Source organism: Chiloscyllium plagiosum, chromosome 20 (genome assembly GCF_004010195.1).
Source record: "Chiloscyllium plagiosum isolate BGI_BamShark_2017 chromosome 20, ASM401019v2, whole genome shotgun sequence".
Taxonomy (NCBI): Eukaryota; Metazoa; Chordata; class Chondrichthyes; order Orectolobiformes; family Hemiscylliidae; genus Chiloscyllium; species Chiloscyllium plagiosum.
In genome coordinates this window covers 39296609-39314940 of record NC_057729.1, presented here as the reverse complement: position 1 = coordinate 39314940, position 18332 = coordinate 39296609, and the positions used below count along the sequence as shown (strand labels likewise).

The 18332-nt window shown below is 42.8% G+C and overlaps 1 protein-coding gene across 3 annotated transcripts in view; it reads right to left on the bottom strand.

The window, feature by feature from the left end:
- aar2 (AAR2 splicing factor) overlaps positions 1 to 11371 on the bottom strand; it is an 18653-nt gene extending 7282 nt beyond the window's left edge. The window contains exons 1-3 of one of the 3 annotated variants that reach the window (XM_043710583.1): positions 11271 to 11371; positions 8466 to 9231; positions 4103 to 4332 (exon numbers count right to left, since the gene is read on the bottom strand). In XM_043710583.1, coding sequence (XP_043566518.1) covers positions 4103 to 4332; positions 8466 to 9222 — 987 coding nt within the window. In that variant the 5' untranslated portion in view covers positions 9223 to 9231; positions 11271 to 11371. Of the gene's footprint in view, positions 1 to 4102; positions 4333 to 8465; positions 9232 to 9749; positions 9891 to 11226; positions 11249 to 11270 lie in introns of those variants that run through there. The other 2 variants (XM_043710585.1, XM_043710584.1) reach the window with 2 other exon arrangements.
- Between the last annotated feature and the right edge of the window lie 6961 nt (positions 11372 to 18332).

The following is an 18332-nucleotide window of genomic DNA, read 5'->3' as shown; positions in this document are numbered from 1 at the left end:
CGTCCCTTTACCTGCGAACATCTGCCTCCAATCAGCTTTCAAAACTTCTTGCCTAATACCATCAAAATTGGCCTTTCTCCAATTTAGAATTTCAACTTTTAGATCTGGTCTATCTTTTCCCATCACTATTTTAAAACGAATAGAATTATGGTCGCTGGCCCCAAAGTGCTCCCCCACTGACACCTCAGTCACCTGCCCTGCCTTATTTCCCAAGAGTTTTGCACCTTCTCTAATAGGTACATCCACATACTGAATCAGAAAATTGTCTTGTACACACTTAAGAAATTCCTCTCCATGTAAACCTTTAACACTATGGCAATCCCAGTCTATATTTGGAAAGTTAAAATCCCCTACCATAACGACCCGATTATTCTTACAGATAGCTGAGATCTCCTTACAAGTTTGTTTCTCAATTTCCCTCTATTAGGGGGTCTATAATACAATCCCAATAAGCTTACCATCCCTTTCTTATTTCTCAGTTCCATCCAAATAACTTCCCTGGATGTATTTCTGGGAATATCCTTCCTCAGCACAGCTGCAATGCTATCCCTTAATAAAAATGCCACTCCCCCTCCTCTCTTGCCTTTCTATCCTTCCTGTAGCATTTGTATCCTGGAACATTAAGCTGCCAGTCCTGCCCATCCCTGAGCTATGTTTCTGTAATTGCTATGATATCCCAGTCCCATGTTCCTAACCATGCCCTGAGTTCATCTGCCTTCCCTGTTAGGCCACTTGCATTGAAATAAATGCAGTTTAATTTATTCGTCCTACCTTGCCCCTGCCTGCCCTGTTTGACTCATTTCTGTTCTCAACTGCACCAGTCTCAGATTGATCTCTTTCCTCACTATCTCCCTTGGTCCCACCCCTCCACCTTACTAGTTTAAATCCTCCCGAGCAGTTCGAGCAAATTTTCCTGCCAGTATATTAGTCCCCTTCCAATTTAGGTGGAATCTGTCCTTCTTGTACAGGTCACTTCTACCCCAAAGGGGATTCCAATGATCCAAAAATGTGAATCCTTCTCCCATAGACCAGCCAAGCATTCATCTGCTCTATCCTTCTATTCCTGCCCTCACTAGCTCGTAGCACTGGGAGTAATCCAGATATTACTACCCTTGAGGACCTCCTTTTTAAATTTCTACCTAACTCTCTGTAATCTCCCTTCAGAGTCTCAACCTTTTCCCTTCCTATATAGTTGGTTCCAATGTGGACAATGACCTCTTGCTGGTCCCTCTCCCTGGTGAGAACATTCTGCACCCTCTCTGAGACATCCTTGATCATGTCACCAGGAAAACAACACACCATTCTGCTTTTTCTCTGCTGGCCACAGAAACGTCTGTCTATTCCTCAGACTACAGAATCCCCTAACACAATTGATCTCTTGGAAGCTGATGTACCCCTCGTTGCATTCGAGCCAGTCTAAATACCAGAAACTTGGCTGTTCGTGCTACGTTCCCCTGAGAATCCATCACCCACTATATTTTCCAAAACAGCATACCTGTTTGAAATGGGTATATCCACAAAAGACTCCTGCCCTAGGTGCCTACCTCTCTTACCCTTCTGGAGTTAACCCATCTATGTGACTGGATCTGAGACATTCCCCCCTTCCTATAACTGCCATCCATCACATACTGTTGCTGTTGCAAATTCCTCATCGCTTCTAATTGTCTCTCCAACCGATCCATTCAATCTGATAAGATTTGCATCCAACAGCATTTAAACTCTTTTTAAACTCCCACATCCGACAAGAAAACCATATCACTCTACTAAAGGCCATTTTTGCTGCTTCACAATCTACAGACCCAGAATATAGACTGAAGAGTTGAATTCCTCTGGTCCAAATGACTGCCCTTGAAACAATTGCTGCATTTGACTGAATATGGCATCAATGAGCCCTAACAAGAGAGTCAATTGGAATCAGAGGGAAACCTTTCCACTGGTTGGAGTCTGACATGGCACAAAGGAAGATGGTTGTGGTTGTTCGAGATCAGTCATTTCAGCTCCAGGACATCTCTACAGGTGCTCCTCATGGTAGTACCCTTGGCGCAACCATCATCAGCTACTTCTTGAATGACCTCCACAATAAGGCCCGAAAAAGGGATACTTGCTGATGCTTGCACAATTCGCAACTTCCCAGATACCTAAGTATTCCATGCCCAAATGCAGCAAGACCTGGATAATATTCAGGTTTTAAAGACTAGCAGCAAGTGACATTTATGCTACACAAGCGCTATCGACAACAACAGAGAATCCAAACATCATGCTTTCGCAGGTAATGTCATCACCATCACTGAACTCCCACTATCACCATCTTTAGGATATCATTAACCAAAAACTGAAGTAGAACAGCCATTTAAATACGCTGTCTACAAGAACAGGTTTGAGTCTTAGCATCCTGCAGCAATTAACTCACCTGCAATTTCCCAAGGCCTATCCACCATCGAAAGGCACAAGACTGTGATACAACACTTCTAACTTGCCTGGAGTCCAGTTCCAATAAAACCCAAGAAGCCTGACACAGTGCAGGACAAAACAGCCACTTTTTTGACACCATATCCACAGACATCTAGTCCCTTCACCACTCACATTCAGTATCAGTGTGTACCATCTACAAGATGCACTGCATAATTTCATTGCTGCTCTTTTGACAGTACCTTCCCAAGTCATGATTAGTACTTCCCAGAAGGACAATACTAGCAGGTATATGCAAAAACCCCCTACAAGTCACAATCATCCTCACTTGGAAATATATCACTGTTCCTTCACGGTTGCTGAGTGAAAATCCTGCAACCCCCTCCCGAACAAAATTGTGGGCCTGTTTACACCAAATGAAATGCAGCAGTCCCAAAAGGTAACTCATGTGCATGGACAATAGATGCTTGCCCAGCTAGTGACATAAACAACGAATGAATGAAAAATAGAACTTGAACATCCAAGCAAAACTCCTGCAGTAGCCAGTAACATCTCTTTTTGGCTCTCATGTCAGAATATAATCAACCTACTAAATATAGAGTGAAGAAGGGAAGACATGACTTAATAGAACACATTCCTCAATCACATTCTGTTAACTTAATGTTACCACAATTACACAGCTCTTCCTTGAGGTCTTTGTCTAGTTGATGCTCTGTAATTACAAAGTTGAAAATAAATTAAGAGTTTTCATCTTACTCACGAGCCTTCAGGCTAATCCACACCTAAAACCTGCTATAAAAATTCCGCTCACAGTTTGACAGTTATGGCAAATTCCACCACAGCAACTGAGACAATCAACAACACTCTAAATAATCAATCCAAGGCTTTTTATTTGCTCTATGTTAACTGATCCTTGAAAAAAATTCCCAGGATCTGGATCCACCTCACCAGAAAAAGATGATTACTTCTTCCCTTCACCACATCTTGTGTGTGTAATTTCTGTTGAAACCCATTCTTAATTTTTGAGATGTATTGTTTACTGACAAGCAGACTAAAAACTGAGTGAAAACATTTTCAACATCCACCTTCAGTCATATAAGTAATAATGGAAATGGCAGAGGAAGATTGATTATTTCACTTGGTTATGCAATTATAGGCCAGTTCTTTATATCTTAGTTTACCTTGGATTCATGAGCTATTCCGACTACTGCTATATTGGAGTAGCAACTTTAATCAGCCCTAACATAAAGTCAGTTAATATTTGGGGATAAGTTTCAGTGAGGGTGTGAGAAACTGCCAACCAATTCACAGTTATATCTGCTGCAAAGAGGTCTGTTGTGACTACATCAGATGGCACAAGCAGCATTGTGACCAATACCCAGAATTTAGCCATGGAAATGCACCATTGACTCTCAACAGTATAAAGTATTTGATTCTGCTGCCACAGACTAAAGACCCACTGATGTTTTATCACAGGATTTGGATTTACAGTGTAGCAACATTAACAACAAGCAAACATTTCATGACTTCTCCAATAGAGTATTGGATAAACTTGAAAATACAGATGTGCCTAAAACTTAAATGTAGAATAAATTTACTTCATAAGTTATGAATTTCAGTCAAATCACAGAAATAACCCCTAAGTAGTGAAGTGCAATAAATTTTGCATATTGGTATGATCCAGAAAAACTACCTGCAAGGTTGTGGTGAGGAAGTTATCTTTGGAGACAATATCCACAAAGAAGTCAGCAGGAATTTCATTAAGTTGATGATAGAGGATCGAGATGAGAGCAGAGTAGAGATCCTTTCGTTTTGTCACAGCCTCCTCAGAATGACAGAGTAGACGAAGTAAATCCTTCCAGTGCTCAAACGCATCATAGACATGTCCGATCAGGAAACAGACAAAAGAAAACTGCAATTCACCTGCAGATGAATAGAATACATTAAAACAAATAAACTGTATTTGACAAAAAAGGTAGTCATAGAATGGTGACAGCACTGAAGGAGGCCATTTGGCCTAATGCATCTGTGCTGGCTGTCTGAAAGGTTCATTTACTGCAACTCACCTCGCTTTCTCCCCACAGCCCTCCGTAATGTTTTCCCTTTGTCGATGCCCTCTCAGATGTCTGAAGGGAACATGCTTCTCCCACCTTCACATTCTTTGCGAAGTGTGGTGCCCAGAACAATACTGGATACAAATCTGAGTGGTTAATTATTTCCTGGAAGATTATACAAGCTGTGTGCATTCAGCAGCAGCCTATGAGCTAACAGTGGATAGACTGGAGTCTCCAAAGTAATAGAATTAACCGAGAATGCTGAGTTGTGTTTTAAACTGTCAAACTGCTTCCAATACAATAAAAAAGGTTGGTGTCTCAAGAATAGCCAATCAGCGTTGCTACCTGGATACAGTGGGATGAGGCTTTGAAAGGAGAAAGGTATAAAATATCCCAGACAAGGTTGCGTGGCAGGATCTAGCATGAGGGAACAGTTCAGAGACAGCATGATCCTGAGGTTCACTATACAAAGATGTTGCTGGACGCTCACTCTTCACGACGAATTAAAATAAAGCTGAGAGATTCAACCAGTTTGGACTAAAAGAAAACACTTTGTGAAAGACAGATCCAAAATTAAGGCTTGGGTTTTTGCCAAGTTGGGACGACTCAGAAGCACTATAGAAAATGGCAGGAGACCCCAATTTCAGAATTCCCGAATTCCTGAGCTTTCCAATTTTTGGGAGTGCCTTTTAAAGGTGCAGATTGGTTCAGGTTACTACGCCATACCCAAAATGCTTGACCTGGTTGACTCCATTATGAGATAGGCTATGTCCTTTCCTCCTCAATGTTCATGGAGTCAATGACTTTTGCAGCATCATAAATCATAGTTCACATATTTCAAAAAATCTGTCACATGTCCTCATGCCCAGTAGGCCTCTGCATCTACCCTCATAGCTTCCATGGCTTACTGTGAGGTGCATGTCATCAGATATCGTCCTTATGATAGGCTACAGCACTTTCATGTCCACTCACTAGACTTCACAGAAACAATGAACCATCTTAATGATGCTAGAATGCATCAGGACAATAAAAGAAAGTGATGTCATAAATGTTGTGAAACTGTTGGTATAGAACAGACAGCCAGAGATATCAATCAAGCAGAGGGCATGTGTTTCAGGACAGTATGGATGTCTAGGATCTCAGCCGCCTCATTATGTTTTCTTGCGTTACTCTCTTGTAACACTTCAGCCCGTGCTTGATTGACAGTTCTTGCAGTCTGTTCTCAACAATCAATTTCCAATGTTCATTTATGCATGATTAAGAGGTTTCAACTGATGCAGTCTCAGCTAATTAAAAGTTCAAGCTCTGGATGATTGACATATGTTGTTTTTTAGCAGAAATTAATTTTAGTTTGAATGTAATGGGAACCGTTCAAATGGATTATTTTTTAAAAACATGTCCTACTGCAGCATTCATTGATTCTATTTAGTGAATAGTGGAGGAATAGGTATGGAAGTTCCAATGCCTAGAATGAGAACCTCAGGGGTCACAGTGTGTTCACTGAGGTATACCTTAGCATGGAGGTCATGAGGTGGCATGGCGAGCATGCCAGGTGTGATGGTGTATGAGGGCACAAGCTGAAGGGCCTTTCTACTTTTATTCTAACTTGAGAAAAAAATCCCACAATACAAAGGCAAATCAGTTAACGAGCCTGCCTTCGTATTTGACATTGCCTGTGATTTCCTATGACTATTATTCTGGGTCAGCTGACCCAACCATAACCCACAACTCCAAACTGCTTCCAACGTACAGGTCACAGAATCATTGAAATGTACAGCACAGAAACAGACCCTTTGGTCCAACCCATCCATGCCAACCAGATATCCTAGCCTAATTTACTCCCACCTGCCAGCACCAGGCCCATATCCCTCTGAACCCATTCCTATTTATATACCGATCCAGATGCCTTTTAAATGTTGTAATTATATCAGCCTCCACCATTTCCTCTGACAGCTCATTCCATACGTGTACCAATCTGCATGAAAAAGTTGCCCCTTGGGTCTCTTTTTAATCTTTTTCCCTCACCCTAAACCGACGTCCTCTAGTTCTGAACTCCTCCAACCCATGCCCCTCAGGATTTTATAAACCTCTGTAAGTTCAGCCCTCAGCAACCAAAGCTCCAGGGAAAACAGCACGGCCCATTCAGCCTTTCCCTATAGTGCAAACCCTCCAGTCCCAGCAACATTCTTGTAAATTTTTTTTTGCAGCCTCTCAAGTTTAACAACACTGTTCCTATCAAAGAGCAACCAGAATTGTATGCAGTATTTTAAAAATGGCCCCACCAGTGTCCTGTACATTCACAACATGACATCCCAACTCCTATCCTCAATGGTCTGGCAATGAAGACAAGTGTGCCAAACACCTCCTTCACCACCCTGTTGTCCTGCGATTCCACTTTCAAGGAACTATGCACTGCAACCCTGGAGTCTCTTTATTGAACAACACTCCCTAAGGCCCTATCATTAACTGTATAAGTCCTGCCCTAGTTCGCCGTAACAAAATCTAAATTAAACTTCATCTGCCACTCCTCAACTCAGTTGATCAAGGTCCCATAATACTCAGAGATAATCTTTTTCACTGTCCACTACACAACATATTTTGGTGTAATCTGCAAACTAACTAACCATGTCCCCTATATTCCTGAAGAAGGACTCATGCCCGAAACGTCGATTCGCCTGCTCCTTGGATGCTGCCTGACCTGCTGCGCTTTGCCAGCAACACATTTTCAGCTCTGATCTCCAGCATCTGCAGTCCTCACTTTCTCCTCCTATATTCATATCCAAGTAATTTATTCAAATGAGGAAAAGCAGTGGACTCAGCACCAAACCTTGTGGCACACTATTGGTCACTGAACTCCAATCGAAAAAAATAACCCTCTACCACCACCCTCTGTCTCCTACCTTCAAGGAAATTTTGTATCCAATCGGATAGCTCCCTTTGGATCCCATTTACTAATAAAACTGGAATTAAAATTTCAGAGAACTTAAGATAATCTCCTGGGTTACTGGCCTGTAGGAACATAATTACTGCTTGAATGAAGCAAGATCAAATCACAACAAAAATAAATTGGCAGGTTTATCTAAAACAATTTTATCACATTTTGTCCATCATGATCAATCATAGAGATGTATAGCATGGAAACAGAAACCTTCTGTCCAACTTGTGCACGCCAACCAGATATCCCAATCCAATCTAGTCCCACCTGCCAGCACCCGGTCCATATCTCTCCAAACCCTTCCTATTCATATACCCACACCGACCCTCCGAAGAGCAACCCACCCAGACCCTTCCCTTACATTTACCCCATCAGCTAACACTACGGGCAATTTAATATGGCTAATTCACCTGACCTGCACATCTTTGGACTGTGGGAGGAAACCCACGCAGACACGAGGAGAATCTGCAAACTCCACACAGACAGTTACCCGATTGAACCCAGGTCTCTGGCGCTGTGAGGCAGCAGTGCTAACCACTGCGCCACTGTGCCGCCCTTAAAAAAAAAATCCTTTTGCTGCTTCCAACTGGCGTCAACAGCACATACTCTTGGTAAATGTTAAGGCAGCAGTTTAATGCGAGCAAAATTATATAATATTGTCCCAACAGTATATTCCAACTCAAACTAGAACATTGTCTTTTTTCCAGGAAAGATAATGTAGCACAGAATTGTCAATTTTGTGTAGTTTAATTCTAAAGAATTAGATTTAGAGAAAACAAATTAATTTTGCTTTAGATCCCTACAACAGACAAAGACACTCAGTTTGGGCTTAGTCTTGTTTTCAGCCCAAGTTCCACAGACAAGAACATGACTTACCTCTCCCCCATTCAATTGGGCTGAGTTTGTTTTATGTTGGAATATCCTCTACATAGAATCACCAAAAAAGACCATCTTTTCTGAGACAGTGCAAGTCAAGCTGAAATGCAATTTTTAAATCTCCTTGGACATTATTTTGAATTGCAAATAACATCTTATCAAGCAGCTCACACTTTCTATGACATACCAACCTAATATATCTTTTGAGTTCAAAGGGTATCGCTGTTTTATTACCGTATCCAGGGCATAGCTAAAGTCCATGCTAAACTTTGTAATTTCAGCTGGGGATGCTCCCTCAGGATACTTCTGTTTTGGAATGGTCGTGAATCTGATCTCAGTACCAGCTTTAACTTTCATCTTGGGCAGTCTGGCTAACCCCTCTTCGTAGCTCTTGCATAGGGTATCATAAGGCAATAGATTCTGTTCGGCGCGATCCTTTGTATGTGGTAGTGCAATCTCTGGCTGCACTTCAGAAAATGCACAAATCCGTCCACTTTCAGGTTGCAATTTCTGGATTAAGGGATCGGTAATTAAATTGGTTAAAGAAACCCATCTTTTCATTGTTGCATATGGATATGGTCCCAAGCATTTGTCCAGTTCCGTCAGATTCTCTCTTATCTGTTCTCTCTCTTCTTCCGAGACCTCAACTAGAATTATTTCTTCTTCCTTCTTGTCCCATCGCTTCACTAGAACTTCCCTCTGCTTTATGTGAAAGAAACAACCTGTGCGTGGCCCTGTTATCAGAGTATTGCTGCTGTCCACAGCACTACAATGCATAAAATGGATTCCTGGTGGGATCATCTTCACTCCTTTAAATTTGGGGCCAACTTGCCAACAGTTGTAATCAATGCCAAATTCAGTGCCCTCAGGAACTCCAAGTATTATAAGAGTGCCTCCTTCAAAGAACAGTTTTTTGGCCAGTTCTTGATCCATTTCCATAGCAGACATATTTTTGACCTGTATTTCGACAGACAGAGAGAACAGCTTAGTTTAACACTGCATCAACATCGAATTTATGTAAACTATGCCCCAGTAGGATCTTACATAGGCGCTGTTCAATACTATGGTCACTAACAGCATTTCATACTGATTGTTATAGTAGTACTTTAAGTTCCTACTATTCTGAGTTGGCATGACTTTTGCTTTATGCAAATTTTCTATCTTGATAACTCTCAACGCCATGTTTTAAAGCAACCTTACCCATTTTAGTCCAAAAAAACCTTTGTTCAGATAGAGTTACGTCAAAAATGAATTTGTTAGCTGCCCTCAATTCACACAATTAATCTACTTTAAACTAGCTCCTGTGCCTTACAAATAATCACAAATCTATTTTACTCTCACCAGATCTACACCTCTATCTACCTTAGCAAATGTATTTTTGTCCTTCATTACCAAATTCTTCCACAGCTTTTCTCTAGCCTATTTGGGAATATCCACGAATTCAATATCCTTGCCCACATCATTTGTTCCCCTACCTGGATTATTGTTCACTCCCCAAGCTCTTCATGGTACAATCAGGGATTGTTTTTGTTTACTCTGAAACATTTCCTCTTTGCCACTGAGATTCTCTTTCTAAACCAGTCTCAATTATTCCTTCCTTTCATCTTTTCACCTCTGAATACTTAGCGATAAAAACAATTCCTTTGGTTAGATCATTCCGGTCTCATTTCAAATTTCTTTATAAGTTTCTTCATTTCAATTGCTCTGCCAGCATGGAGATGCCTGCGCATAACTGTGTAAATGCAACATGTGCACATAAGATATGATTCAATCAATCCTGAGGGACAACATTCTGAATAACTGTACAGGCACTGAGGCATTAAGCAATCTGGCATGCTTCAATCTGTTCTTTTACACAAGAACAAAGATCATCAAAAAATTAAGACTGACATTTTTGTTAAGATACATGAATCACTTAGACTGTGAAACAAACATTATACTTTGGTCAAAGGTTCTATTAAAATTAAACATAATAGGGTACTGTTTAAGAAATAATGAATACACTCCTCTGGAAGAACAATGTCACTGCCCATGGAAGGTTAAATCTTGCACCAGTCCACTAACAGGAGGATCATCTGGAGCTGTACAGTTTATGAATTTATTGAGTGTTTTTCTTGAAGTCATTATATATGACCTTTATTAGAGTCTATTGTGGCTTAGTTTCATTAATGGTATTGAATTCCATAGTAGATGCACAGCCATGAGCACAAACACAATTAAATTGGATGAGTGAAGTTAAAGCTGTGTGTAATACAGTTGTATCAGGTACCACTCTTCCCTCACTCCACTTTAAATTTTACCTTTAAAAATGGTGGGGGAGGGGACACGGTTGCTCAGTGGTTAGCACCGCTGCCCCACAGCACCAGGAACTAGAGTTCATTCCATTCTTGGGTGACTTGTCTGTGTGGAATTTGCACATTCTCCTTCTGTCTGTGTGGGTTTCCTCCCACAGTCCAAGGATGTGCAGATTAGAGTGGATTGACCATGCTAAATTACCACATAGTGTCTAGGGATGTGCAGACTCGGGTGGTTTGGATGTTCAGGGATGTGTGGGTGGGTTGGCGTTGGTAAACTGACCAGAGTATCCAGGGATGTGCAGTTTAGGGAGGATTGGAGTATTCAGAGATGTGTGGATGGGTTAGCTGTGGTAAATTACCCCATAGCATTCAGGGATGTGCATGGGGAAATACAGGATTATATAGGGACAGGCCGTGGAGGATGGATCTGGGTGGGACGCTCTTAAGAGGGTCAGTGTGGACCTGAATGGCCTGTTTACACAATGCAGGGGATTCTGTGAAAGAAAACAGCTCCAGCTCTGAACATTCTCACCCACCCGGAGCCCTCCACCCGATCGACACCCTCCCCCACCCCATCCCACCCCCACCTCACTCCCCACACCCCACCTCACTCCCTCACCCCACCCCCACCTCACTCACTCCGCCGCCCATTTACCCCTTTTTTTAAACCAATTCATTCCCATTCCCCGCGATACGAACCGGAAAATAGCTGCAGCAACAGCTAATACACTCCGGCCACTTCCGGTCCGTCAACAGAACCGTCTCCCCAAGGCCGCACCAACACAAACCGTTCCCTGAGCCTATGGTTCCGCCTCTGGTGCTGCCCTCACTCTTTGCTCAACCCCACCTTCCAAGTCAATCAACTCGCACAAATAATCAAATCAATGTTCCCTCCAGCGCTGTTACCCCTTTGTAAACAATGCCACAGGTTGTAAAACAAAATAGTGAATAGATATAAAGGTTTATTTTGTTTTATTATTCCTCCCCATGGAAAGTATTCATTAGAAGGCGAAGTATTGTTTCAGTCAGTCTTTTATTTGAACATAATAGGGTACTGTTCAAGAAATAATGAATACACTTCTCTGTAAGAATAATGTCGCTGCCCATGGAAGGTTGAAGTACTCCTTTTGGGTAACACCTCAACAGCCTGTATCTCGGATGTTTAACACACACTCCTGTCCTTCCTTCAGCCAGGTCTCTGTTACTGCCACAACATCACAATTCCACATATCAGCACCTCTAGCTAACTAATCTATGTTCAAGCCAGCTCTTCCTCCTAATCCTGATACCATCATTCTTCATAGCCTTGCTTGTGTTCCCTATTGATTGTCCCTATATTGTTAGTTCCTCACAGCAATGCTCTTCTGGCAGGCAGAAAATACAGAAGTCTAAACAGGACACCAACAGGTTCAAGAACAGCTTCTTCCCCACTATTATTGGACTGCTGAATGGACTTCTCTAATTTCAAATCTAATTTCAAATCTAATCTGTATGCCTCACTCTGTCTAAACATCCTATGATCTGTATGTTCTTATATGTTATGATTTGCCTGTACTGCTCACAAAACATATCTTTTCACCATACTCAGGGACATGTGACAACAATAAATCAAATCAAATGCTTGGGGTATTGCCTTCATTCAAACTTGAAATAGCGATATGAAGTCAATTACTGTGTAGCGTACAGGCTTGTTAAATTATTGTGAATGCCAGATTGTGGCAGGCAATAATTATATGAGAATTCTACAGAAATTACCTGAATATGTCAAAGTAAAAATTGTGGCCTATTGGCTGCAAGAAAAAACAAAATAGATTGGATTCTCTATTAGGGCTTTCACAGAACCTACCTCTATGCTAGTGGTGCTGTGCCTTGCTTTTGATCTTCATAGGCCTTGTCCAGTCAAGAGTGGCTGATAACGTCTGTCCCTACATCAGTGTATGGAAAATGTAGGCAGAAATTCTGAGCACACTGATAGTCAGCATGCTGCGCCAACATTGAATCTAATCAACAGTAATACAGCAATTTCTGCCTTATCATCTTAGTTGAGATTTCACTTTGTCATCTTGCAGGTCTTAACAGGTTTGTAATGTGAACTTGCATTTCAACTTTCTCATCAGTATGCATTGTCAGCACTTTGTATATTATTAATTTCAAGATTTCAGAAGAACAAATTAACATTCTGAAAGATATTCACACTTTTGATCTTGTTTTCGTTTTCAAGTTTTCTAAATGATCTTGTGCAGTTTATTTTTGCTTTATGACCAGTTTTTAACTTATTTATTGAACAGTTGGTATTAACACAGAATAGCTGAGGTAATAAAGCCTTATTCAGAACAATTAACAATTATGTCACAATTAATGTTTGGTTCAAATAAAGCATACAGTATTACCAGACTTTAATGGAAAATCTTAACTTCAATAAACCATTATGCCCACAATTTGATATGTGTCCTAACATAAATATTATTTGTGTAAAGAAAGGATGAAACAAGCTCAAATAAAATAACCTCACAAAATGCTGTCATAAATCTGTAATAATCCCGAATAACTCCTTTATGTATTGGGATGAATACATAACAGTGCAAAGCTGGAAGCATGATTAGTCATGTTGCCGGCACTCCTGGCCATTTGCTTGAGTAGTTTGAATATAAAGGAGGAGAAAGTGAGGACTGTAGATGCAGGAGATCAGAATCGAAAGAGTGTGGCGCTGGAAAAGCACAGCCAGTCAGGCAGCATCCGAGGAGCAGGAAAGTCAACGTTTCGAACACAAGCTCTTCATCAGGAATGCGGGGATGGCCCAAGAGGGCTAAGAGATAAATGGGAGGGTGTGGGGCTGGGGTAAAGGTAGCTGGGAATGCGATAGGTAGATGAAAGTAGGGGTGAATGTGATAGGTCAGAGAGGAGGGTGGAGCGGTTATATGGTAAGGTAGATGGACAGGTAGGTCAGTTCAAGAGGGCGGTGCCAAGTTGGAAGGTTGGATCTGGAATAAGGTGGGGGGAGGGGAAATGAGGAAACTCGTGAAATCCGCATTGATCCTGTGTGGTTGGAATGTCACAAGGCGGAAGATGAGGTATTCTTCCTCCAGGCGTCGGATGGCTCAAGTTTGGCGATGGAGAAGGCCCAGGACCTGCATGGGAAACTCGTGAAATCCGCATTGATCCTGTGTGGTTGGAATGTCACAAGGCGGAAGATGAGGTATTCTTCCTCCAGGCATCGGATGGCTCGAGTTTGGCGATGGAGAAGGCCCAGGACCTGCATGTCCTTGGCGGAGTGGGAGGGGGAGTTAAAGTGTTCAGCCATGAGGCGGTGGGTTTGCTTCATTTGTGTGTCCCAGAGATGTTCTCTGAAACGTTCCACAAGTTGGTGTCCTCTCCCCCAATGTAGAGGATTCCACATCAACAGCCACAGATACAGTAGATGGCGTGTGTGGAATTACTGGTAAATCTCTGTCGGATGTGGAAGGGTCCTTTGGGGCCTTGGACGAAGGTGAGGGGGGAGGTGTGGGCACAGGTTTTGCACTTCTTGCAGTGGAGGGGAGGGTGCCAGGAATGGAGGGTAAGTTGATGGAGGAGGGAATGCAAGGGAGTCATGAAGGGAATGGTCTCTCCAGGATGCAGATAGGGGTGGGGAGGAGAATATATCCCTGGTGGGGGTCTGTATGTAAGTGGCGGAGGATGATGTGAGGATCTGGAGGTTGGTGGGGTGGAAGATGAGGACCCCTCCACCTATCTCCAGCACACCCCATCCACCTGGACACCCATGCTGGTCTATTACCCATCCTCGATCTCTTCATTTCCAACTGCTGCCGTGACATTTACCGCCTCAACTGGTTCACCCTCCTCACCCACTTCAACCTCTCATCCTCACAACACGCAGCCTTCCAATACAAACCCAACCACACCATCAAACCAGCGACAGGAGAGGGTGGCGGGCACTATGGTAATTTGGTGCACCGACCTCTACACCACTGAAGCCAGGCGCCAACTCATGGATACATCCTTCTACTGCCCCCTTGACCACGACCTCACCTCCCATTACAAAACCATTATCTCCCAGACCATCCACAACTTTATCACTTCAGGTGATCTCCCATCCACAGCCTCCAACCTCATAGACCGGGAACCCCGCACTGCCCAGTTCTACCTCCTACCGAAAAATCACAAACCCGACAGCCCCAGTTGACCCATCGTCTCCGCCTACTCCTGCCCCACCAAACTTATCTCTGCGTACCCTGACACCATCCAATCCCCTTTGGTCCACGAACTCCCCACATATGTTCGGAACACCACCCACGCCCTCCACCTCCTCCATGACTTGCGTTTCCTACCTGTTCATCTTCTTTCCCACCTATCCGCTCCACACTCCTCTCCAACCTATCAGCTTCACCCCTACCTTCATCTACCTATCGCATTCCAAGCTACCTTCCCCCCAGCCCCAGCCCCTCTTCCATTTAACTCTCAGCCCCCTTGGGCCATCCCCACATTCCTGATGAAGAGCTTATGCTCAAAACGTCAACTCTCCTGCTCCATGGATGCTGCTTGACAGCCTGTGCTTTTCTAACACTACACTTAGTTTCAATATTAAGGCAAACATAAAATAATCTATCTTATGGTGTAATGGTAATGTTCCTACAACTGGGCCAGGAGGTCCGAATACAAAACCTGTCACAAAGGTGTGTCAAAATATCTGAGCAGGTTGATTTTAAAATGAAACTACATAGGGTAGAAAGACTGTGTTTTTGGCCAATACCACCACGAGGTGGAGCACTGCAACTGCATGTGCAAAATTAGAGTGACACTACAAAATTACCTCTAAACATCAGTTGGCTCTTCAGTGAAAACAAAAATTGTTGGAAGAAGAGAAAGCATCTGTGGAGAGAAAGCAGAGTCAACCTTTTTGAAATAATTCCAGAGAGGCTAGTATCCCACCACCACTGATCCATCTCCCTCAGAGTGAACAGGATGTCACACATTCCAGTGTTTTTTTTTTGAAAACCCAGAAAAAAACACTCACAACAAACGATAAAGAGAAACAAAAAAAAAATCCAAAAAAAATGTCCATCTGAAACAAGGGGGTGGGGTTGTGTGGAGAGCAAATTCTCCTCCTCAGTAGGAAAACATTCCTGTTCTTATCTGTCTGCCGGGGATCCACATTTGGGGCTATTAATCTGGTCCAATCAAGGAACTCAAATTCTATGAGCTCCACCTGGCAGACCTTGGTGGAATCACGACATCCCTCCCCGTCTGAGTTCAAGTGCACCGGCTAGTTCTTTTATTTATTTTAGCTCCTCCTGAGGAATTCTAGTACCAGGTCAGGTTCCTCTGACTCTGCCTCAGATATGGGTGGCATATGATGGACAGAAGCCCACCTCTGACACCTAGACTGTCTCGGAAGAAATTTATTCTCCTCTTAAGGCAGCCAAGGCATTGCGGCGGTGAGGTTTGCTGTGTCCATCTCATATTCTGAAGTCTCTTCAACACTCGGAGAGAGAGAACCCATAGGTTCCTTCAGCCATTCTGACTGTTCTGAGGAGCTGGACAAATTTTGCTCCCACCCCATTTGCAAGTTTGCAGCTTTCATATGGTCCATGTGCTTGTTCAGTACTGTCACACCTACCCAAACTTTATTTGCCACTGTTGTGTGTTGACCATGCATCTTACCCATGCAGGGCCATTCCCATGGTTCTTACACCAACTGTATCCCCTGTCTCTCTCACTTAGTGGAGTCTTGTGTCCAGCATTGGTGTTCCTGAGGCCATTTCACCCTCACTTCAGGTCCAGGTAGATCAGATTTAACCTGGTGCAAAGTCATCTCCCCATGAGAAACTCTGCTGGAGCTATCACTGTAATTGTGTGAGGGGTGGTCCTACAATTAAATAGGGACCAGGACATTGGTATCAAATAAAGCTATAGGCTGTTTCTTTAAGCCTGACATCAAAGTTTGAACTGCTCCTTCTGCCAGCTATTGGATGATGGATGAAATGGAGCTGCTCTTATATGTCAAATACCATTCAACAAATATTCAAATTCCCTGCTGGTAAATGCTAGCTCATTGTCTGTGACCAACATTTCCAGGAGTCTGTGTACTGCAAAATACAGGTGCAATTTTTCTCTTGTTAACCCTGTGACTGATGACTGAATTCTATATATGTCCAGCCACTTTGAGTGGGTGTCCACAATGACTTAGAACATTGAGCCCATGAAAGGACCTGCTTAGTCGACATGTAACTGAGTCCAGGGTGAACCTGGCAAACCCCATCAATGTGGGGGTGCTGTTTGTGGCAACATTTGTCCTTGTTGGCACTCTGGAATTAAATTGAGTTGAATTTATTGTCACTTGTACCAAGGCACAGTGAAAAGCTTTGTCTTGTGAGCAATACAGGCAGATTACAGAGTTAAGTAGCATAGGTAAATAAAAAATAGATGAACAGCGGCAAAAACAAAAACACAGGTACAGGCGAATGCTAAGAGTTTGTGAGTCCATTCTAACAGGTAGGGTAGAAACTGTTGCAAAACCAGCTGGTGCATGTGTTCAGGCTTCTGTACCTTCTCCCCAATGGTAGGGGTTGTAGAAAAACATTGCCAGGGTAGGATGGATCTTTGAGAATGCTGGCGGCCTTTCCTTGACAGCGGGCCTGGTAGATGGATTCTATAGATGGGAGGTTGGCCTTTGTGATTGTCCGGACCGAGTTCACCACTCTCTGTATCTGTCTCCGATCCTGAATGGTACAGTTGCCAAACAGAATGCTCTCAATGGCACACCTATAAAAGTTGGCGAGGGTATTTGCCATCATGCCAAATTTCCTCAGCTGCCTGAGGAAGAAGAGACGTTGTAACCAGTGTGTCCACATGAAGAGTCCAAGAAAGCTTATTGTGGATGACCACTCCCAGAGGCTTGACGTTCTCCACTCGTTCCACTTCTGTGCTGTTCATGTTCTGAACCCTTCACAACATCCTTTTTAGAGAAGGGAGACCAGAATTGCACCAAAAGTGGTGTAAGCAATGTCCTTTACAGCTGTAACATGGCCTCTCAACTCCTAAACTCAATGCTCTGACCAATAAAAGCATACCAAACGTCTTCTTCACTATCCTATCTACCTGCGACTCTACTTTCAAGGAGCTATGAACCTGCACTCCAAGGTCTCTTTGTTCAGCAACACTCCCCAGGACATTTCCATTGAGTGTATAAGCCCTGCCCAGACTTGCCTTTCCAAAATGCCTCTACCAGTCATCCTAACCTAGTCAAATATCCTAATAAGGTTTCCCCTGGTTCTCTGAGTAGTGAGTAAAAAACGATTGCATCTCACAATTTGAGGAGTCTTATGTTTGTAATATTCCTTAACTAAATCTGTCAATTCTTGAAAGATTTTAGTATCTGACGCCTCAGAGAATAACTGAAAAGTCTGTAGCTCCACAAGCCATCAGGAGAATTAGTCATTTCTTTTCATCTGCACCAATCTGTTTGCTCAGACAAAATGCATTCTTTTCACGTTCTGGGCCCAGTCTTTGATGACAGAATCAAATGAGTTAATCTTCCTAAATAATGGCATGCTGCCAGAAATGCATACCCCAACTCACAGACGACTGTTGTGAATGAATTTCTTCAGGACCGTGCTTTACTTTTATTGCCACTGAAGTAACTCCACACAGTCCAGTGTCAGTCGTCAAGTCACCCTTTATATATAATTGGAGAGTCCTTGACACTGATCCAGCTCTCGGGGTAACAAGATGCCTGATGCTCCTATTTTTATTTTTTTTATT